Genomic DNA, 24820 nt, shown 5'->3' on the forward strand with positions numbered 1-24820 from the left:
TTCACTCGTCCAGATATCTGCTTTGCTGTTAACAGAGTCTGTCAGTACATGCATGCTCCTACAGATTCCCATTGGGTTGCTGTTAAACGCATACTCCGCTACCTCAAAGGAACAGCATCCTATGGTTTTCATATCACTCGAGGTACCTCTTTTGCTCTTCATGGTTTTACAGATGCCGATTGGGCTGGGAGTATTGATGATCGCAAGTCTACGGGTGGCTATCTTGTTTTCTTTGGTTAGACACCGATTTCATGGAAATCCGGCAAGCAACGTACAGTTGCCCGCTCCTCCACTGAGGCTGAGTATAAAGCCTTAGCAAATGGTACTGCTAAGGTCATCTGGCTTCAATATTTGTTAACAGATCTACAGGTTCCCTCCATCTCTACTCCTACTATTTGGTGTGATAATCTTGGTGCGACTTATCTCTTGGCGAATCCTATCTTTCATGCTCGTACTAAGCATGTTGAGGTAGATTATCATTTTGTCCGTGACCGGGTTGCGAAGAAGGAAATTCAAATTCGCTTTATCCCCTCTCGAGATCAACTTGCCGATGTTTTCACCAAACCACTTTCCGCTGCGTCCTTTACTGCTTTCAGGTTCAAGCTTTGGGTCGATCCTCCACCCTCAGCTTGAGGGGGCATATTATAGAATGTATAGGATGTATATCTCTGAATAGGAAATTAATGTAGGATTATTCCAATGTTGTAATCCCTACAGTTACTGCTGTATTCTGCCCTACATATATAAATAGGAAAGGTTGGCTAAGGCCAACCCAAGTCATTCTGTTATTCTCAACTTAGGACATCCCAAGTTATTGACTACTATCAATTTACTCAATCAACCTATCATCACAAGGTCCCATAATTCCGAACCTTATATCAAACCTCAGAATTCCACGCCTCATACATTCCACACAATATATATATATATACCAAAAGAAGTAAATAGATAAAAATGTTGTTATGATATTCCAAAAGAAGTAAACAGATAAAACAGTAAACAAGAAGTAAACAGATAAATAGTAACAAGATAAATAGTAAACAGTACGTGGCGTAGTAAATAGTACGTGACGTTGTTATACCTGAGAATGATCTTAAAAGATCGGGTCACAGGTTTTCAGCCTATATACTGATTATATAAAAGAACAAGAATAAAGAAAAGAACAATATAAACAGATTTCTGATGTGAATGATCAAGGCAAGACCAACAATGTCAGGATCCTTGATTAAACACAGAGCATACTTAAATGTAACAAGAATAAAAGAACAACAACAGATATAACAGAAACGTAGATAAAAATAAGATTATCTTACTTAAATTTGTAACAAAATTAAGACAGGAGATATTGGTTACAGAGGAGAATGGAGATGGGTTACAAATTTTTAGGCGAGAATAAAATTTTCTAGGGAAAAGATTAGTCTGCCTTCTGAAGCATTTGGAGTCCCCTTTTATAGACGAGTTGGCATGGAAGAAGCCAAAATGCCTGGTGACAAAAAAGGAAGATGCCCATGTGATGACAGAAAAGGAAGATGCCCATGTGGTGACAGAAGATGCCCATGTGGGGACAGAAAAGGAAGATGCCCATGTTTTTTATGGGACCTTCATCTGTTGTCTTGCTGCTACCGACACTGATATTGGTTGTTTGTAGTAGTAGTAACAAGTAATATTTGTAAAAAGAAAGCCTAAAACAAACAGGCTTAAAATAAAAAGGGACTCAAAACAGGTGAGTCAAAAATAGGGCTCTTGAACAGATGAGCCTAAGAAAGTTTGGGATTTTTTTTAAATGTCTCTTGATAGGTGGTAAAATACCAAAACAATCATCTTCGTTATCATTTCCAAGGGAAATGGCAGGAGATGTCGATCCAGATGAGCTAGATTGGGACAAGACCGTGTTCGGGTCTTGGCTTTGTATAATGCTTTGGACTATTTGTAGGTATTCTTCCTCAGTTCTAGCAGAGGCAAGGAGAGCTGCCGTTTGAGCCTTTCTGGCTAGAAACTTTAATTGAGGATGATGATCAATGATGGGAGCTGTTTGATGTTTTTGTAACCATTCCGTAACTGCTAATTTGGAACTTTTGGATTCAGCTGCAAAAGAATCCCACCATTTGATTTTGAACTTGCGAACCAGAACTGGATGTCCGTTTTGTAAATTATAATCATAGAACCATGAACATACCCACGACACAAAAAATTTTGTACAAAAAATGAGTAGGGAAGAGAACTTCCTTTCAGAAGGGGCTGGTTGGAAGTTGTTTTTGAAATGGAGGTAGCCGTTTTCAACTAAAGGATGGTCTTTAAGGTAATCAACATGACAACCATAGTAGTCCCACCATTGGAGGAACCAGAGGGGGAGGTTTGTAGTATTCATATCATTATGGAAGTAGAAAAGCCAAGAATGACTATGGTTTGGATTTTGTAGGAGGAAGGCATTGAACCATGCCTGTTGGTAATCCCAGTATGTATAGGTGGTATTGAAGTCCTGGGGGTTGTACGGAAATGTATGGGGAAGGAAAGAGGTTGATGTAAGGGTTGTCCCCAGTCTTTAGGGTGAAGGATTTTGTGAATGATACATGAAGAATATGTTGGTTCGGTGTGATCGGAATGAAGTTTGAAGTGTTTGAATTTGATAGAATTAGTAATCTCAAGGATTGCGGCATAATAGGACTGTGGTTTGGCTAGATTCCAGGGTTTGTAGTACCAATTTGGAGGGAAAATTTTTGAAGCCGCAATGGAAGGGTTTTCATGATAAAATCCTTCTTCCATAGTTAAAATATTTTGAAAGGTAGTTTTGAAAATATATTTGGATTTGGTTTTTGAAAAACTGGTTTGTTGTAAAGAAAGGAGGGGTTTTGAAGTGGAAATGCCTCCTTGATGTTTTGAAAGTGGTTTAGAAATACTACCTGTTTGAGAGACAGAATCACCGGAGGTCTGTTGAGAAACTTTTTGTAGTGCCAGGAGTAATTCTGGGGATTTGGAAATGGTGCGACCCAATGCTGGACGGCGTCTGCTTGGTCCTGTTGGGGTTTTGTAGCTTCTTGTTCTTCAATAACTGCCTCATACCAAGATTTGATTGGTTTAGCAGCTGAGATAGCTGAAGACATGAGTTTTGTAGAAGGTTTGGGGTTCTCTGGTTTTGTAGGCTGGGTGTGAGGGGCTTTCCCCTTGTGTTTGGCCTTTGCTTTCGGAGGCATCAAGACCTGTTTTGAAGGAATTCTCGAGTTATGAAATCAGGAATGGAATTTGAATCTCCTTTAATGTACACAATATCAAAATAAAAAATGCTTAAAATAGCTTGCCATCGAGCAAAAATTTGTTTTGAAACAAGATTTTGGACATCTTTTTGCAGAACTTCTTTTGCGGATTTACAATCAACACGTAGAAGAAATTTTTGATTTAATAAATGACTTTGAAATTTTGTAATACAGAGAACAATTGAAAGGATCTCCTTTTTTATAGTAGAGTAATTTTTCTGGCAATCATTCCAGTGGGCAGATGTATATTGGAGGATCTGTTCTTTGTCATTGTGAACTTGTTTGAGAATTCCACCATAACCTATGTTAGAGGCATCGGTCTCAACTATCTTAGGAGCTAACGGGTTAGCTAGATAGAGGAGGGGAATGGTTTGGACCTGTTTCTTAATCTGTTTGACAAGGTTGGTATGAAGATCGGACCAAGGAATGGGGTTTGTTTTTAACCTATCATGTAAGGGTTTTGCTAGACGACTAAGATTTGGGTAGTAATCCAAAACATAATTAAGACTGCCTAAAAACCTTTGCAATTGGGTTTTATCGGTGATCTTATCAGGAAATTTGTTTGTAAAGGTAAGAGACCTCTCTATTGGTGTTACAGTGCCTTGGCAAATATAATGGCCTAGGAATCGGACACGAGTTTGAAAGAGAGAAATTTTTGCTTTAGAAGCAACGAGACCATTTTGTTTGGCAGTATGAAAGAAAATATGTAGATGTTTGAAATGTTGATCAATGGAATGTGAAAAAATAAGCACATCGCCAATGTAAACAATGCAAAATTTTGAATGTGCATTGAAAATGTCATTTATGATGCGCTGAAATTCAGATGGAGCATTTTTTAGACCAAAGGGCATGACATTCCATTCATATTGACCAAAGGGAACTGTAAAAGCAGTTTTGTATCTATATTTTGGATCAATCTGGATTTGCCAAAAGCCATATTTCATATCGAACTTAGAAAATATGAATGCAGAGTGCAATTTTTGTAACAAATCTTTTTTGTTAGGGATTGGATATCTGATCCATTTGAGAGCGGTATTCAGAGGTTTGTAATTGATCACAAGTCTTGGTGTGCCTCTTTCGATTTCAGAATTTTTATTCACATAGAAGGCGGCACATGACCAGGGTGATCGAGACTTTTGGATAAGACCTTTAGACTTGAGATCATGGATTTCAAGTCTACAATGCTGTTCTAAATCAACATTCATTTGTATGGGCCTTGCTTTTGTAGGTATTAGTTTTTCTGAAAAAGCATCTTCATAAGAAAGATCAACAATGTGTTATTTTCTTTTCCAAAAAGCATTAGGTAGGTCCGAACAAATCTGTTGCTCAATCTTATTTTGTAAATCAACGATTTTCTTTTGTAAATCAGGGTTTTGTAGTTGTTTGGTTATACGACAAAAAGAAACATGGTTTTGTAAATCATGTAAATGGAATTTTTTGCCATGAATTAGTGCATTGATGTGATAAGTATGTATGGAGCATGCTTTAATTAAATTCAAATTTCTAGTTTTAGACTGTTCTAAAAATGGGAAAACAAGTTTGATGCCGTTAATTTTGGAAGTAATGCAATTATGATGTGCTTGGTATGGAGTGATCATGTCAATGAATGGAGTACCGAGAATGATGGTATGATTAATATCTTTGGTAACAACAAAAAATGTCTTAAGAGAGAGGTCGTTATTGAAAACAGAGGCTTGAGTTTTTCCTGCAATATGTAATTTTGAATTATTAGCAGCAGAGAGTTTTTCAAATGTATGTTGCAAAAATCTTTTTGGAACCACTCCTTTGATGCAGTTCAAATCTGCACCTGTGTCAAATAAGGCGATGGTGTCAAGTTTGAAATCTTCTGAGAAAACAAGAGTAATGCTAATTAAATATTTTTTGAAAGATATTTGTGTTAATACATTTAGAAAATCATCTGGAATATGCTCAATATTTGTAAGTGTATGTGGTAATGCATGAGTTTCAATGGTTTGATCTTCTGTATCAGACTGGCTTTCAATTTTGGATAAAAGATGTTGTAGTATGACAGAGTCTTTTTGTTGGGCTTGTTTAAGGGATTGTAATTCGGATTTGAGGGTTTTTATCTCAGAATGTAATTCTGGAATGGTAACAGTGGTTTTGGATTTCTTTTTATTAAGGATTTTTGTAAGATCATAGGTATTGGTACTGGTAGAGGGTAATATAGAGCGGTTAGATGATGGAGGGTTTTCTGGCTGATTGAAATCTTTCAATAATTTGTCTAGATAGGTCTTTTGAAGGTGAGGATCATCAAGCCTTTTGATAGCTTCAAGGATGAATTCCTGGTCTTGGGTTAAAACGTTGATTTGTTTGGAATTGGTGCAGGTATCTGAAGAAGCACTTGTAGTTGCTATTTCATCAATTTGAAATTCTTCTTCAGAAGTGTCTGAAGAAGAGTGGTCGGTGTCTGTAGCTTCAATGTAGAGATTTTGTAGTTGGTTGATGGTATCTTCATCTATTTAAAGCTCATGAAGTTTTGTATTGACTTTGCAAAAACAGGACGTATGTCCTTTCTGGTTACATTTGTAACAGGTAACGTTTTTAGGGTCAAATTTTGTTTTGGGTTTTGACTGAAAAGGTCTTTGGGGTTTGGTAAATTTGTAGGGCTTTTTGTAGTAAGGTGAATCTGGTTTGGAATAGAACTGTTGTCGATTTTTATAGGCTGATCGTCTATAAGGGGGTTTGTGGCTTGGATGTTTTCTTGGTTGTGAGCAGTTTCCGCTGCAGGAAGGTTTTTTAATGGAAAGGTTGAACTGTTGATAGAAACTACCAAGTTCTTGTCTGGTACGTTTCATTTCCCACTTTAGGTGTTTCTGGAGTTTAAGATCCTGGCAGATCTTAAGACCTTCTTTTTGGATGAAACTTACAAGTTCACCATATGTGAGCTGGTCATATGGTATGGTTTTAGTTGTAAAAGTGTCTTTGATTTTGTTTCTAACCTTTTCTCCCAAGAGAATAGGTAGACCTGCAAGGAATTTTTCTTTCCAAAAGGGTTGGTTTGAATCTCCTCGAAGCATGACACGGGTAAGGAAGGTGTTTTTGTACCATTGAAAATCACTGAGCTTCTTACACCTAAGATTGGAAAGGAGTTCAGCATTTTTGTCTTTCAGATGAGAAGGGTCTCCAACAAAGTATAAGGAGATTGTAAGAATAAGGGTCGATACAACATCTTGGATAGTGTTTCCGGACGGGTTAAGGATGGGTGTTTGGTCTTCATATGTTTGGAAGGAGTTTAGGATATGTAGGTGATCAGTTTCAGTTAGATGGTAGTTCCACCATCCTTTTAACTGACCAGAAAAACCAGCAATAAGGAGTTCAACAATAGCTTTGTCTGAGGTTCCTGTTTGGGTTTTGTAGGCATTGGCTGCCATAGTCATTTGCTGGAGGGTGTTGAGGATATTGTATTCGGACATTCCATCTATATTCCATTCATAGAGTGAAGAAGCATTATATTTGTGTTGAGTAAGGATAGTTGGTTCAGTGGTTATAGAAATGTCTGGAGCAGTGGATGTTTTTGGATTTTGCCATGTAAGTTTGTTGAGGGTAAGAGGTTGGTTTGAGAAGTACTTTAATCGGAAGACGCCTCAGGGCTTTTATGTAGAGTACTAATTTGATTTGTAGAGGTGGAAGGGTTAGTTATTTGTGGTGTTTCTGGGACAATTAAAGATGAACTGTCAAGGTGTTGTAAATGTGTTTTGATAGCTTTGAGAAAGCCTGTTTGGTTTTCTTGGAGTTGTTTTTGGCTTGGTTTTGTAATTTGGTAAGGTTTGAAGACTGGGTTTTTTAGTTTCAAGTTAGTTGAGGTTTTAATGTCTATCGAGCTTGTAGTGGTTCTTTGTATTTGTTTTTCTAGTCTTGTAAGCTGTTTTTCCAAAGTGTTAAGGTTGGTATTTGTAAAGTTGTTTTGGTTAATGATATGTTTTGTATTGGAAAGGGTGTCATCAGTGGAAAATTTGTAGGGGGCTGCCTCGACAGTCTGGTTATTATGGGTTATTTGGATATTTCTCAAAGGTGGGTGTTCAGACTCAACTGTAGGTCCGCTGGTGAGGTTCCATACAAGGGTTTTTGACCTTGATGTGACCGGGCATGCATGTTTAATGGATGCAAAAGGGTATGAAATGTGATGTTCAGATGCATAATATAATTCGAACCAATCAAAGAATAGAATCTGTATTTTATGTAGCTTGATGAAATTATAAAATTGTTTTTGTATTTCACTTCTATGTTCGAGAAAGTTCTGAAAAAACCAAATTTGTTTTGTAGAGTTATAGGCCGAATAAAAATCCTTTTTGAAAAGTGTTTTGTCAAGAACAAAATGTTTCTCTGAAGTCAAAACATTCAGCTCGTTTTGGATATTTTCAGTAATGGCTGAAAAGGTCGGTGAAGTTGGAGGAGATGATTGCTCAAGGTTTGTATAGACAGGTTTTGGTATATTTGTAGTATAGTATGCATTTTGGAAACTAGGAGAAGGGATATCGGATGTAGATTTTCTTGGAAGGTTTTCGTGGTAAGGGATGTTGATAACAGAAGGGATTTTGGAAATTCTTCCCAAATCTATTGTACTGGAAGAGGAAGAGGCTTCTGAGAATCTGGAACTTGTAGAGTGTCGGTGGAAAGACAGTTTGACTTTTCCATCTGTGTATTGGGTAATATTTTTAATCTGGACATTGGGTTGAGGTGGTGGTGGTAGTTCTGGTGGTGCTGCACCTTCAAGGATCTAATCTTCTGGTAGGGATATGTCTTTCCATTGGATTGCTTTTGGGACAATAGTGTTTGAGCGGGATAAATCTGTTTGTATTAGGAGTGTTTCGCCTTTTTGAGACTGGAATTTGTGTTTGCTGGCAAAGGCTGAGAACATGGCTTTGTAATGGATTTTGAATATGAGAGCAACAGGGATAGATCCTTCGAGCATGTCATAATTGTGGGTCTTTATTTGTAGTAGCATACTCTGCAAGATGTTTTTGTCTTTGAGGGATATGATTATGTTTGGATAACAGTAAAATGATACCGGCTCATTGCAAAGGCTAGACTCAATAGAACTAAGGAGGGAGTCTTGGAAGTTTTGAAATCTAGCATCACGGAGGACAGCTAGAATGGAGGTGTTTAATCCTTCTTTTGTAAGGGGTTTTATCCCGACTTGGACTAGGCCAACATGAATATATTTATAATTTCGGGCTAGATGTTTTTGTAGGGATTTTTGAGAGAGGAGTTGAATGGTTTCAAAAGGTTTGGTAAGCTGAATATCTCGCTCTTCAGTTTTGATAGTAAAATCTGTTTTGAAAATATCATATTTAGATTTTTGATAAATCTGAGTTTGAGAAATTTTTGGAATTTTCCAGTCATCAATGTTTTTTGTAAAGTCTTTAATAGTTATCTCTTCACTTTGTACTATCCTTCTGCTTTCAGAAGATTCAGAGGTAGAGGAAGCTGAAATAGAAGTAGTCCTGTGAAAGACGGAATCCATAGAAAGGAAAGATAAACTAGGAAACAGGCTGCAGGTTATATGGATTTATTGCCCTAAAACTCAAACGGGACTTACACCATTCAGTTGCATACCTATAGTCTAATGGTCTCTTGTTCTTTCTAAGAATACTGGCTTTTATGTTACTATTCCTACCCAGATCCCAATAGGCTCTGATACCAAAAGAAGTACTTTCATCGGAAGATGCCTCAGGGCTTTTATGTAGAGTACTAACTTGATTTGTGGAGGTGGAAGGGTTAGTTATTTGTGGTGTTTCTGGGACAATTAAAGATGAACTGTCAAGGTGTTGTAAATGTGTTTTGATAGAGTGTTGTAAATGTGTTTTGATAGCTATCAAAACACATTTACAACACCTTGACAGTTCATCTTTAATTGTCCCAGAAACACCACAAATAACTAACCCTTCCACCTTCACAAATCAAGTTAGTACTCTACATAAAAGCCCTGAGGCATCTTCTGATAAAAGTACTTCTCAAAACAATATGTTTTGTATTGGAAAGGGTGTCATCAGTGGAAAATTTGTAGGGGGCTGCCTCGACAGTCTGGTTATTATGGGTTATTTGGATATTTCTCAAAGGTGGGTGTTCAGACTCAACTGTAGGTCCGCTAGTGAGGTTCCATACAAGGGTTTTTGACCTTGATGTGACCGGGCATGCATGTTTAATGGATGCAAAAGGGTATGAAATGTGATGTTCAGATGCATAATATAATTCGAACCAATCAAAGAATAGAATCTGTATTTTATTATATATATATATAAGTTCAATATGAATATAGTCCAAACATCATATCATAAAATTTAAAAGAAAAGGAATACTAACATGCAAAGAAAATATTTACAACATAATAAGTGTTCTTAAATATTTCAAAAGGGTTAATTACAAGATAACTAAAATGCTATATGCTAAGCTGAACTTTTATAAATACATCAAGGTTTACATAATAGTATACTACATAAACACGTTAATTCCCTTTTTGTTTTGAGTTAAATATTTACATAAGCTTCACAAAGTAGAGTCCTAAACCAATGATTTTCCTGGATATTTGATAGACCCGCCACATAAATAAACATACCATTATGTTGATAAAGAATATATATATGCTCATGTAATAAATACGAATGAAGTATTAACTTTCTATCGGATCCATAAGAATTCTAATAGAGAACTTATATTTTGCTTGTAAATCTTTTAAACCCAATTAATAGTCATTTGTATATTCTTAATTTGAATACTCTTAATTACTTGCATGAACTGGGTGACCTTGCAAAGTCTAATCTTGTAATTCATTTGCCGGAAATCCTATCACGGATGCCATTAGCCGAAGCTAATCTTGTAATTCATATCCCGGCAATCCTATCACGGATGCCATTAGCCAGAGCTAATCTTGTATTTACGCTAGACTTTATTTACATTGAACACAACATTTATTGTAATTGCATTCATCAGAAGAATTTTAAATTGTATAAGTGCAAATAGGAGGAAAATCACGCATCTGCTTCACTTGTCTCGCGACCTCCCCTAACAAAAGATCCAATCCTGGTTGCTCCTCCTGAATGTGAAAGTCTACTGTTAATGTCCAATTTTGAACTGTTAATGTTCAATTTTAAACTGTTACTGTCTAATTTTCAACTGTTACAGTCCAACCGTTACTGTCTAATTTTGAACTGTTATTGTCTAATTTTCAATTGTTACTGTCCAATTTTCAAATGTTACTGTCCAACTGTTATTGTCTAATTTTGAATTGTTACTGTCCAATTTTCAACTGTTATGTCCAACTGTTACTGTCCAATTTTCAACTATTACTGTCCAATTTTGAACTGTTACTGTCCAATTTTCAACAGTTACTATCCAATTTTCAACCGTTACTGTCCAACCGTTACTGTCCAATATTCAACTGTTACTGTCCAACCGTTACTGTCCAATATTCAACTGTTACTGTCCAACCATTACTGTCTAATTTTCAACTGTTACTATCCAATTTTCAACTGTTACTGTCCAATTTTCAACAGTTACTATCCAATTTTCAACTGTTCAATTTTCAACCCTACATAATCAGTCATGACTCAGTCTCAGCTGATAACCCATAACTGGAGTTCTACATCTCCAAATTGAGCAAGACCAGTTTCCTTGGTTAGCTAACATTCAAATCTACAATTCCTATGAGGAACCCAATCCTAATTCCCTCATCCTCCTACCTGAAATCTCACCGAAAGTCAGGAGACAAGTCTGTCCAGAGTTGTCTCCCCCTCCCCTTCATACAATACTTTCATAAACCACATACCACACACATGAATTAACTTAATCTCAACAATAAGTACTTTTTCCTCAATTTATGTCTAAGAACCCTAACCTATGATTCAATATCAAGGCATCAATTCTTTATCGAATTTAAAAATAAATTTTTTTACGATCATGTTTAGAATATCTAACCTGGTACAAATTAAGATTTTGATCTTCAACCAGTTGAAGACTTTCAACTCCCTCCTTTCTTTTCTTCTTGTTCAATTTCTTGGCAATCCTTTGCTCTCAAGTGTTTATCTCATCTATAAACTCTTAATCTTGGATGGGTTCCTAAAATCTTAGTGTTTCTCTCTTGATTTCTCAAGAATGGGTATAAAACTCCCTATCTTCTCTCCTTATGGTTCCTACAACTTTTTTTGGTGAGGAGAGAGTATTTATACTCTATATTTTCCCTTAATTGCATTTAAGCCCCCCTTTTCCTTTAAGTGTATTATTCTCTTCAATTAAATCCAACCCTCAACAGTACCGGGTTTATTATAATGTCTCGAATTATTTCGCTCGGAAATTTATATTCAAAAATTTCTGAATTTCTGTGTTTTATTTAACCATATGCATGAATTTCTTCACTTTTATTTTTTTTATTTATATTTTTTTTCCCGGGGTTTACAGTTGATGCCCATATGAGTTATTTTTGTGTCGAAATCCTATCAAACCTCATTTACTTGGTTTTCCAGGAATTTGTGTTTTTGCATATGGGTTGCTTAACTGAGTGTTCAAGAGGTTTACATCATTTGATATCAGAGCTTGGCTCTATTAATTAGGTTATATTCTTTTGAAATTGTTATTGTCGTAGAAAACTAATTCCTGGATTACTGGGATATAAAAAAAGGGGTTTGTTATTTTGTCCTGTTACTGTCCAAAATATATTAATAACATAAAAAAAGAAAAATAAAAGAAAAAAAAAGAAAAAAAAGTCGTTCCAAAAGACACATATTTGTTATTGCAGCAGAAAACTAAACAAGAGGAAACTATATCAAATCAATTCAGAATTAGTTCAAATTTGATACTCTGATTACTGGGATCCTAATCGCAGTACATATTAATTTTGGGGTCAATTGGATATTGTTTGCTTAGGTTTTCAATTTTTTTGTCTAATTAGGTTTGATTCATAATGTTTTTGTGTTAGCATATCACACCTTATCATAAATTGCTGAAATTTAATATTCTGTCTATTTTGGTTGAAATTACACTACATCTCAAATTGTAGCTCAATTGAAAATCATTTACCTTAGGTTCAAGATTTAGACTTAACTTGTCGTAAACGAGTCTATATTTGCGTCGACTTTTAAAACTTGTTTTGTTTATGTTATTTTCATTTCTTGTAGTATATTTACAACATATCTAACATATTTGGGTGTTTTTCCATTATATTTCATACTTCATTTCTATTTTTATTCAAGTCTTCAATTTCGTTCATATTTCAAATAGATTCGCTTGCTACTTGCGAGACTATCATCACAGTTTTGTTTTGCTTGTTTTCTATGTTTTTATTGCTTCTTGAGTCATATACACCTATTTAGATTGCGCTACTGAGTTGGTACTATTTGATATTGGTTTCAGTTTTGCATGAGTCGAAAAAAGGTGAGACGAGGGGAAAAGCCTAATTTTGAGTTAAACATGAGCAACATGAGGATATTTTTATATCATTAACCAATTTTTACAAGTACTGTCATATCAGATTCAAACAATACACCACCTCTTCCCGAGGGTGAACTTAAGTTCGAACTTCAAGTTATGATGAAGATTGATTGAAAGGATGAATTTTAATATGGGGAACGTGTGTGACAGACTTGGAAGGATGTAGAAACATGGTTATGAGGCTGGTATAAGTACCTAAGAAGCGAGGAAGGCTAGGGCTGATCCAAAATCAAACAATGGTAGTAAGGTTGAAAGGCCAAGGTGGGCTGATTATAAGGATTTTGAGGAGGATGTTGATGATATTGGTAATGGTGGTTTTAATGATGAGACTATAGGCCATTGGAAAGGTTTTCAGCAGCCCAGAAAACAAAAGGATTTTGGGAATAGAACTAGGGGCCAACTCGGCCAAATGGGAAATTTTTGTAACTTTATAGGACGTGATGATGTAGATGGTGATTTGGATGCTATCAAACTGAAAATACCTACTTTTCAAGGTAAAAAAGATCCCGAGGAGTATTTACAGTGGGATTGAGAAGGTGGATTTGATTTTTAAATATTATAACTATTCGAAGGTGAGGAAGGTGAAATTGGTAGTCATTGTGGAAGGAGATGAAAGTGTTGATGAGGAGGTGATTTGTGCGTAACCACTATTATAGAGATTTATATCTAAAATTACAGCGTTTGAATTAGGGTTCTAAGTCCATGGATGAGTATTTCAAGGAGATAAAGATCACAATGATTTGGGCTAATATAATTAAGGATAAGGAGGCTATGATGGCTAGATTTCTTAATGGGCTGACTAAGGAGATTGCAAATGTGGTAGAATTACAACATGACGTGGAGTTGGAGGATATGGTCCATATGGAAACGAAGGTGGAAAGACAAATAAAAAAAGGGCGACACATGTTTTCAAACCAAATCAGCTTCATCTTTATCAGCATAGAGGCTGAATCAAAGAAGAGATGGGGCTACCCAACCAAAGCCTTTTGTACCTACCAAAGTTGAACCACCTAATGTTAAGGTTGATAATTGTAGAAGATTATTTTATGACCTTCAAGCTTCAATCGAAAATGAGGAATAACACCAAAAGGTTAAAAAATAAAAAAAGGGCATCAATGGTTATCATTATATATATATATATATATATATATATATATATATATATATATATATATATATGCCAATGGATGACAAGGTGTGCTTATTTAAAATTATTATCAGCTAAAACTTTCATACAATGTTGTTGGATGCAAGTGCAGGAAAGAAAAGAACTTCAAAGGCTTCAACAAGAGGCTAATGAATTTTCCATTAAACTTATTGGTGATTCAAGGATGAGTCATCTTGAAGAGAGAAGGAATGATATGATTAAAGTAAGGTCAATTTTGGATTTTGGCATAAAATTTTCTACCATCCAGTTTTATGCTATTGAGGATAACTCTAAATCTAACCATTGGATTGAGCTAAAACTTTACCAGAGGATTTCAGAAGTATTTGTCTATGATTGAGTAAACTTTTAGGTGAATTGGAGTTAGGAAAGGACTTACGATATAAGTCAGAACAAACTATACAAATTTTGTTATTTACTTTCTTTTGACTAGTAAACTTCTTATGTGGCAATGATCCTTTTCCTACAAGGATGTAACAACTTGTTTTAGGAATCTCCTAGTTCTACAAGGATCTTTAATAGGCTGCAACATAGTTTCCAAGTGTGGCAAAGATTTTAATGTTTCAGAATCCTTTTCTTACAAGGATTCCTTATTCATCCTAGCTACAAAAAGAAAGAACGGATGATGGTATTTAATGGTATTTTGGTTTATAGGATCATTAGATAGATAAAGACTTAGGACATATGGGTTTTATCTTATTATATGGTGTTCGCGATAAAGAAATCACAAAATATAGATGTTCTCTCAATAAAAGGTCTAAAAGGAAAATTACAAGCCCAAGAAGAAAGAGTCAATATGATTCAAGAGGATGTTGGGTGCGCAAGCACTTTTTTAAAACAAGATGGTTCTGCATATTTCAAAGGAGGGTAGAGGACATGGATAAAGCTGAGGAAAAAGAGTAAGAGATAGATTTGGAAATCCAAGATCTAAGTATTACAAAACAAAAGTTAAATGTTACAATTATACGAAAATGGGTCATTATGTTAGGGATTGTTAGAATCCAAACAGAAAGGTTAAGGAGAATGTCAATCTTCTTATAGAAAAAGAGAAAGAAGTCACTCTATTACTATTCCATAATGAATGAATACAAACCAAAGAGAAGATGTGGTATTTAGACAATGGAGCCAACACCTATATGTGTGGAGACAAAGACAATTTTATAGAGCTTGATGAAGTAATTAGAGGTAAAGTTAACTTTGTGAATTATTCAAAGGTTGCCATCAAAGAAAAATGTATGATTTTGATTAAATTAAAACATGAAAGTCATCAATTTATTGGTGATGTCTATTATATATTAACGATAAAAAGCAACATATTAAGCTTATGACAATTGTTGGAGAAAGGGTATGAGATTAAGATGAAATATCGTACTTTAACATTACTTGACACTAAAGGAGATATGATTGCAAAGGTAGCCATGACAAAGAATAGAATGTTCTTGCTAAACATAGAGACGGATGTGCCTAAATGCCTAAATGCATGTGTGAAAGATGAAACTTGGCTTTGGCATATGAAACTTGGGCATGTAAACTTTGATAGCTTGAAGATGATGGCACAAAAGGAGATGTTAAAGGGTCTACTATCCATTATACATCCAAATCAATTATGTGAAGGATGTTTAATGGGAAAGCAATTTCGTAAGAGTTTTTCAAAGGAGTCTACATCAAGGAGTTTTTCAAAGGAGTCTACATGCAAGGGACTCACAAATATTTTTAAAATGCACTTTGGAAAATTTGAATTTTTTTGTTTTTTAAAATATATTTTAATATTATTATATTATTATTAAATATATTATGCTGGACTTGGTTTAGCCATCCAAGCTAGGCTAAAATGGGTCCATCCCGACTCAATTAGGTTAGGTTGATTGTTAGCCCAACATCTTTCTTTTTTTGGGGGGGCTGGAATGGACCCGACCCAACCATTTAGACTAGGTTGAAACAGGTCAAACACAGCTTCCAAGTTCATTATTTTGCAGAATGTGAATCAATGTTCACGTTTTGCATGCAACTGGAGAAATTATAGGTCATGGGGGGAAAGTGAAGGTAGGAAAAGGAAGGCTACCTGACGTGGAGGGGATGTGGTTGTCGTCACTAGTATAGCGTGAGGAGGGTGGAGGCGTTGGTGGCTCACGGCGTGGTTGGAGAGAGAAACAACAGCTATTGTGGTGCAGGAAGAAGAAGAAAGTTGTGACAAAGAGGGAGAAGTTTGCAGTGATTGTCTCTATCTCCAACGAGGAGATGGGTTTGATAAGTTACTAGGTTGTCATCGATCACGACGTGGGGGAGGTTGTGGTGGTTGAGGAAGCGATGGAGAAAGAGAATGAAAGGATAGGTGATTTTTAGCCAATTTTGGCACTAATTTCTTCCCCCTTAAAGCTTGGAATGCACCCTTATTTATAAGGGGTGGAAGAGAAACACTTTGTCTTTATTAGGGACAAATATTGGCCCTTGATTCAAACAAGAAGGATCCCAACCATTGGTTCAAAGTTACTATCATGGCATTAAAAAGTTAATAGCTAAAGGTTGCCTGAGTTGTCCATTTTGGAGTGGCGTCATGGCGGCTGTAGGTATAGTTGACCAGCGAGACCTACTATAAGGTATAGTACAATGTCAGGCCATCATGGTGGTGTATGATTTGTCCGGTTTGGTTGAGAGATGGAGCATTCAATGTTCTTGAAAAGCAGCCACCTGGACAGTTTTTTCAGGAGACTAGAAAAAAGAAGATGAGCAATAACCAGACGATGCATCGTTTGGTCTTTTTTTTTGCTGTTCAAAACGGTGTTGTTTTGGACTTTTTAGGGTTCTAATTTAAGGATTTGGCCAAAGTTTAGTTTGGTCCTTTGGCTTTTAATTGCTTTCAATTGCATCCCTAATTGACCCTAAACTTTCAATTTTATGCAATTTTGCCCCTGACAAACTTCAATATCAGCCCCAGATTTCAACGAATTTTTTCATTTTGGTAATTGGTTTTGGATTTATTCAATTTCACCCTTGATTTCAATCAATTGGGTCCTATAGTTCGGCGCCTTTTTCAAAATGATCCTTGGTTCTGAATTTCTTTAATTTAACCCCTAATTGTCCTCAAAACTTTGATTTTCTTGCGAATTTACCCCTGATTTGAACCAATTGACTTTGTAAAAATTTGATTTGGTCCTCTAAAATTCCAAGTTGGCTCTCAAACTTATGTTTTCACCAATTAGATCCCTAACAAAATTAATTTTACCCTTGATATTCACCATGATTGCTTTCTAGCTACAAGCATAATTGTGAAATTAAATTAAGAAACCAACTTGAAAATAACCTCGATTACTAGGTCAACTTGTGGGTTACTATGCCAATTATTTTAGCCAAAATTATATTATTTCAATCTTAAAATAAACATTCTTGTAATTGACTCGGTTAAGTTTGAAACAGGTTTGTTCAGGTCAATTAAATCACTGACAACTTGGTAGGTCAAACAAGTTTCAATTTAACTGCTTACACAATTGTGGATATCTAGACCCATAATCGCTTCCTTGTAATAGAATGTAGGAAATTTCTAAAATAAAGGAATCAACAGGAAACAATTCTCTAACATATAGTACTATCAATTACATCCAGGCAACTATAAAAAACATTATGTGAATGTTAACAGAACGAACTTACATATCTTTTTCCGTTTTCTTGAGAACAACTAGCGTATTAATTGGCTGATCCTTTCACACAAAACACCCATATTATCACATTCTAACAAGTCACATTTCAATTGAAAATTAAATAATGACATAATACGAAAGGTTTTCTTTTGATACAGTATTGAATAGTTGATTTTTTTGGCTCTACCACTGTATACTATATAGAGATGTTTTCGTCTTTGACCCGTTCCAAAACTAGAGCTCTAGTGGTTCAGCACTTGATGGGCTAATTGCGTTCAATGATTCAAAGCACCATCAAGTGAATCTAAGCCAAGTTTCCTCCTAGTCAAGAGCGATGGAAGTCAAGTAATTAGAGGAACGTGTTAGGCCAATTTGGATGTCAGAATCATGGAATCAAAGTATCAAACTAACTTTTTGGGATAAAAAATAGTTGTGTTAAATCACTACACACATATCCAATGGCAGTGCTTAACTTATCTTACAAAAGACCCACTAATTACGGCAAAATACTTGATTGTGAAGTAGATTGATTTGAAACCAAATTAATGTTTATTTTAGGATGCTATCCTACTAGTTCCTAAATAATCAAAGGTTTTTTTTTTTTTTAAGAGACTCACTAAATAAAGTTATTAAACTATTTCTTCAACTACTATGTATGTCCATAAGGCACCATGCAACAAGCCTCCCTCTATAAGAAACATAAAATGGGGCTCTTAATTGGTAAAATCGTGCATGAATTGAAAAAAAAAGGAAGACAACTTACTAGGCTTCCGAAAATTATTATAAAATTTCAATTTTTTAACAACTCTATTATCATCACCTTCTTTTGAGCATATAGTAATATAAATTACATCCAGGTAATTACCAACAACATTATTTCAGAATGAACTTGCATTTTTTATTCTTTTTTTTTAAAACAACTAGCACATTTAAAATTTGGGTTTCTCTTTTTACACACACACTATATCATATATTATAATATTCTAATTGTTGGGTTTCTCAAAAAACATATACGCAACGAAAAGGTAAATTTAATTTTTTAAGGGAGTCCTAAGATCTTATTAGACAAATTTAGGGTTTATACAAAGATTACTTAAAGATCAAATGTTTTTTTTTAACTTTAAATAGTTGATTGTAACAGATCACAAGTCGTCCAAGTATCCGACCTCTAATAATAACCCATATGAATCATTAGTGAGAAATCTCCTGAATCCTTTTAGAAGAGAGATTATTATACCTTTAAGTCCTAGTTCTTTTCTTTTATGTTTCAGATGTTTCAATAATTAATGTAGTTTTTCACTATTATATAAAAAATAAAAGGCATACAATTCTATTTATAATTAATGTAGTGTTTCAGATGTTTTATTATCAAAGTACTTATCTATTATTGGAATTTTATTCGCATTCTGTTGAATTAAATTCTATTCGATATGGCATACATTGCTTTGATAAATATGTGAATATCTATGAAGCCTTGATATAGAACCTGTCAGTAATTTCATGCTAATAGAGAGTAGTCAGTCTATGTGCAGATAATATTCTATATACCTAGCTGGTGAGAGAGGCACTAGCCTATGACGACTAATCCTTTCACAATGGTTACTGTCAGGTGCTAGTTGGTCACCTTTAGGTGTCTTCTGTTTATATTCGGGTTTCATTTGATCTCTGAAATGTATTCCATAATTTTATGATAATATGCTTAGTATGTCTATATATATCAAGATAAATTAACTTGCAAACTATTAACATCTAAAATATATATTAAATGTTATTTTCTCATTGAGTTGGTTGCACTCACCCTCATTTTTAATATTATTTCAGGTTTTTTATTTTTGTTAGCAAGTGAACTTTGTTTAGTATGCCTACTTCTTTAGTTTTGGTCGGTATGCCTTACTTGTTTCGCGAAGCTTTCCTTTTAGTTTTGATTCGATATTTTAGGTGCTCCACTATTACACTATTTTAATGTCATTGATTCATTAAATAAAATTTAAAACTTGTTTCAAATCTCATTCACATTGGCTAAGGATTTTACTATCAATAGTTCTTGAGAATAGATAGAATATTTTTTCGAATTCATGTAGGGTGATGAATTTTCTATTGATTACTCAAATACCTTTAATAGTTCATGCTATACCCAATAATTTCTTATTTGTTACTCTTGATTAGACAATGTGTAATCAGAATCAAAATATAACACTCTATATATAAAAGAACTTAGTGATCTCAAGTCTAAAGATCGCTTACATAACTATCATGTCATCCTTTCTATAGACATATGATCTCTTCGTATGAAATTCTTATATGACTCAATTCAATGTATATGTTATCCGACAAGCACCTACACATTAGCTCCAAGTATCCTTCATACCTCAACTTATGAGAGTAACTGTCTTTTTTTTTTTTAAAAAAAAGAAACATAATATGTATTGATCTTAATAATATATTGACTAGAAACATTTAGAAACAATGATTCCGTTCAATGATTCAAAGCATCATCAAGTGAATCGAAGCCAAGTTTCTTTGAGTAAAGAACGTCAGAATCATGAAATCAAAGTATCGAACAAAATATTTGGGATAAAAAAAGTTTGCATTAATTGTGTTAAATACCAAAACGCTATTTATTTTTATGTTTTAAACCATGTTTTGTTTAATTTTGAATATGTTTTTTATTTAAAATTAATTTTTTTAGTATTTTTAAATCGTTTTGATATAAATATTAAAAAATAAATATTATTTTTATATATGTAAATAAAAAATACTCTAAAAAGCAATCATTTCTATATATATAAAAAAGAAATACGTAATAATATTGATAGATACAAATCTAATGGCAGTGTTTGACTTATCTTTACAAAAGACCACTAATTACAGTAAAATACTTGACTATGAATAGGAGGTTTTCACTTGCTTACCTTCTTGTTGAAGTAAATTGATTTGAAATCAAATTACTGTTTGTTTTTAGTATGGTATCCTATCTATTTCCTAACTAATTAAATATTTTTTAAGATACTTAACTAATTAATGTTAATAAACTTATTTCTTCAACTTCCATGCATGTCTATGTCTACGGCAACAAGCAATAAGCTCCCTCTAAAAGAAATATTAAAATTGGCTCTTAATTGATAAAATCATGCATGAATTGAAAAAAGGAAAGCAAACTCACTAGGATTCTGAAAATTATTATTGAATTTCAATTTTTTTAACAAAATTGCTTTTTAATTTTTTTATTTGTATCAATTCATTGAAAGAAATTTCATAGGAAGTATTAGGAAAATCTAAGATTAAATTATTTACTATATAAAACAGTTGGTGCTATTTGGTATGAGAATGTGACACATCAAATATAGAAGACCAAGAAATTTCTTGGAACCTTTTTATACAACCTAGGACAAGTAACTTCTCCTAGTCAAGTCTATATCTCATAAATTAAAAGATTGCAGCAGACAAGGAGATCCCACATGACATATTTTTCTTCAAATTAATAGTAATTCAATTTTGGTGTAAGTTCTAATCCGAAAAAAAAAACAATTAATTGTTAAATGGTTATTGGAGGTATTCTTCAGAGTGATTATGAGATTCTATGCTGATTTCAAGTACCTATCCTGGTTTTCTACATCTAGCTAATTTTCCTTATAAATCCACTAACCCATGAGTTTATCAGTATAACATACTAAACAAAAACTTTCTCCAAAAAATGACAAGTTATTGGCGAGTAGCTTGTTGGTTTTCATTCCTACCCTTCTTATCTCCAGCAAACTCTAGTTTCACACCATTGTCACAAGCTTCTTCTCACCCTTTCTTGGGCCAACATTGCAGTAGCAGTGAAAAAACAGCCTTGCTCCAACTCAAAAGGTATTTATCTGCAGCCAAACCTGAATCCTCTATTCCTTTCCAGCCTTCCTCAGGTTCTTTGCTTACTTCATGGAAGCCTAACACTGATTGTTGCTCATGGGAAAGTGTCAATTGCCATGAAGTTACAAAACATGTGATTGGCCTTAACCTTAGTGGTCACAACCTTTCTGGTCTTGTTAATTCAATCAAGTTTCTTAACCTCCCCTACCTTGAAAGGCTGAATCTTGTCAACTGCAATATTGGAGAAATCCCGAGTTTCGTGCAGAAACTAGGTGGGTTGGTTGAGCTTGACCTTTCTATCAACAAAATCCATGGCAAAGTGCCTAAATGGATTTGGCTGTTAGAAAGCTTAGTTTACTTAAATCTGTCTAACAATTTCTTGGATGGATTTGAAGCACCACCTTCTGCTCCATTTTTAAGCTCTTTGACCTCTCTCGATCTTACCTCCAATTTAATAGAAGGATCGATTCCAACTCTACCAATCTCTATCAGCTTCCTCTCACTTGCAAAGAACAAGCTCACTGGAGAGATTCCGGTATCATTATGCAGCTTGAGCAACCTGACAATCTTGGATGCCTGTTATAATTACATGTCAGGCCAAATTCCAAAATGTCTTGAGGTCCTTGGTGATACCCTCATCGTACTAAATCTGCGGAAGAATAGATTTTCCGGATTGATGCCCTGGAAATTCACTAAAGAATGCAGCCTCAAGACACTCAACTTATATGCTAATCAGTTGACAGGGAAAATTCCAATGTCTCTGAAGCATTGTAAACGCCTTCAAGTTTTAGACCTTGGAGATAACCAGATTAACGACACGTTTCCTTTCTGGTTAGGGGTGCTTCCCGATTTGCGTGTTCTTATCCTACAATCAAATAGTTTGCGTGGTCCCATTGGTGAGCCATTGGCATCAAATGACTTCCCAATGCTTCAAATCCTGGATCTATCCTCGAATTATTTCACAGGAAATTTGCCATTGGATTACTTTGCAATATGGAAGTCAATGAGGATCAAGTTGAATGGATCACTGATGTATATGGGATCTTACTATTACAGGGAGTGGATGTCAATAACAAGCAAAGGACAAAGAATGGATGATATAAACATCTTAACAATTTTCAATGTCCTAGACCTGTCAAACAATCTTTTTGAAGGAGAGATTCCTGAAGTGATTGGTGATCTCAAGTTGCTAGAGGTACTCAATCTGTCTACAAATAATCTGATAGGTGAGATCCCACTATCTTTATCAAAGTTGACATTGCTTGAGTCCTTAGACCTCTCAAAAAACAAGCTCATAGGTGAGATCCCAATGAAACTATTAAGCTTGACATTCCTATCGGTTCTCAACCTTTCGTATAATAGGTTAGAGGGGAAGATTCCAATAGGGAATCAATTTTCTACCTTCGCTAATGATTCCTACGAGGGAAACATTGGGTTGTGCGGGTTCCCATTGTCAAAGAATTGTGATGATGTTGAAGATCATCAGTCATCAGGAGCTCAACGAGAAAGCATCCTTTCGGATCCAATTAGTCCATTTAGTTGGAAATTTGCTTTGGTTGGATATGGATGTGGGGCGCCTGTGGGAGTTGCCATTGGTTACATCTTGTTTTGGAGGACCAAGAGATGCACTAAGTGGATTGAACAATCATTCAAGGCAAAGAAACGGCAGAAAAATGAACAGAATCGAAGAAGAAGGAGAAAGTTCAAGTAGATGGAACAAATGGTAGAAATATGTATAATATGCTCTCTTTTTTTATAGCATAACTTTTTAGGACAAGGTAGGATTAAACATATATAAAGTAATTGTGGCATAGAAGCAAATAAGAGAACAAGTCACAAATTCACAGGGCTCAGCTTGAAGTCAAAATCCAAAGGTGAAGCCAAATCAAAGAAATAACCATAAAATAGATCCAATGCGCAAACACGTCCAAAATACATCTCGGCAAATCATCAAATTTCCATTTCATTATTGAGTGAGAGTATGCATGTGTGTCGGTTGATTGACAAAGAAGCAAATCCATGAGAGTTGCTGATGAGAGAATCTGAGAGCTAAGCCAGCACTCGAAAAAGGGAGAGAAATGTTGGCTCTTGGCTGTGCAAGTAACATGAATGTATAGATTGGAAAATAATTGTTTGCTATTACTTTTAATAACCAAGCTTCTTCCTTATTGTGACAGACTCTCAATGCATATATATAGACACTGGATGACAGCAAATTCCTGAATATTCTATCTTATCCCTAACTCTGCTTCACTAAATAGAAGGGATTCTTTTAACAACAAGTTCTTATCACAAAGTTGCTTCACTATCAATTAATCAGTCTCTTTTTAGTGATAATTTGAAGAATCAAAACCCAGGGCTCACCGCATTTTGGTTATTTTGAGTTTCTTATCCTAGTTACTTGTGACATGGTCACTTCATTCAGGCCTAGTCCTGACCCTGTCACCGGAACAAAAAATTAACTACTCTTACATGGATGCCGTTAGAGTAAATCTTGGTAGTTGAACACCTCTTCTCTTATACCTGATTCCTTTTCTATTCCCTATCCTTTCAGGTTTGGAAATGTTCAGACAAATTACCTTAAGCCTCCTAATTTTGTGTTGTGATGTTTCAGGTAAAATCCAGACATGCCTTTGTTTCAATATCTGTGTGTATGGCTCATGTTATCACCCCTTCAACTAGTATGAAGTACTTTTATGGTGAATTTCAGGACTTTTGGATGCTTGGTTGATTAGTCCATTTACGCGAGCACCATTATGTGGCTATTTTCATCTGTATACGAAGCATAAGAGAGTTTCATTTGTTGCGAAGTTTGAGCCATATATCGTCTCATAAATTTATATCATTCAATCGCAAATCGACAATCAAAGTGTTACCTTGAAAATGGTCATAATGCTTTCCTCTATGCTGATATTCAGAGCTGTTCAGATTATAGCATCAAAGATATCAGATTTCCATAGCATAGAATGACTTTCAGACTTTCAGTTGCTGCTGCAATCATGTCGTTTGCCGACTCTTTTACAGGATTTGGACTTGGATTTACTAAAGTAATTTGTAGGTGCATGTATATGAACAAATCTGTGAGAATTCAGTGCAGTATGAAAGAAATATCAGGGATGACTCTGTTTTTGTAGAGTCAGATTTTTTTACAGTAATCACCATTGACTTCAGGATCTTACAACTGGTCATGCTTGGAAGGAAACAGCAAGGAAGAAGCCTAATCAATGACCATTACCTAAATAAAGAAACATAAGAATCAAATGAAAGATTTCGTCAACGAAATTATTTTACTTCTTTTTCTAAACACCCTCCAATCGTCAAGCATGATGGATAAGGAAAGAGTATATTTACATTAAACGTAATAAGAATTTTGAAAAAACTTCTTGGCCGATTTGTGTACTGGCTGGTTTGAGAATATTTTTTTAAAAAAATGAATCAAGTAAAATTTTAATAGTATTTGATAAAATGGTTAT

General features: G+C 34.8%; 1 protein-coding gene across 1 annotated transcript; it reads left to right on the plus strand.

The window, feature by feature from the left end:
• The first annotated feature begins 21189 nt into the window (after nt 1-21189).
• Nucleotides 21190-23124, plus strand: LOC133676697 (receptor like protein 22-like). Its single transcript, XM_062098421.1, has one exon. The coding sequence runs from the start codon at nt 21190-21192 to the stop codon at nt 23056-23058; it is 1869 nt and encodes a 622-aa protein (XP_061954405.1). The 3' UTR covers nt 23059-23124.
• The last annotated feature ends 1696 nt before the right edge of the window (nt 23125-24820 follow it).

The sequence above is a fragment of the Populus nigra genome, chromosome 1, assembly GCF_951802175.1.
Source record: "Populus nigra chromosome 1, ddPopNigr1.1, whole genome shotgun sequence".
NCBI classification, from domain to species: domain Eukaryota; kingdom Viridiplantae; phylum Streptophyta; class Magnoliopsida; order Malpighiales; family Salicaceae; genus Populus; species Populus nigra.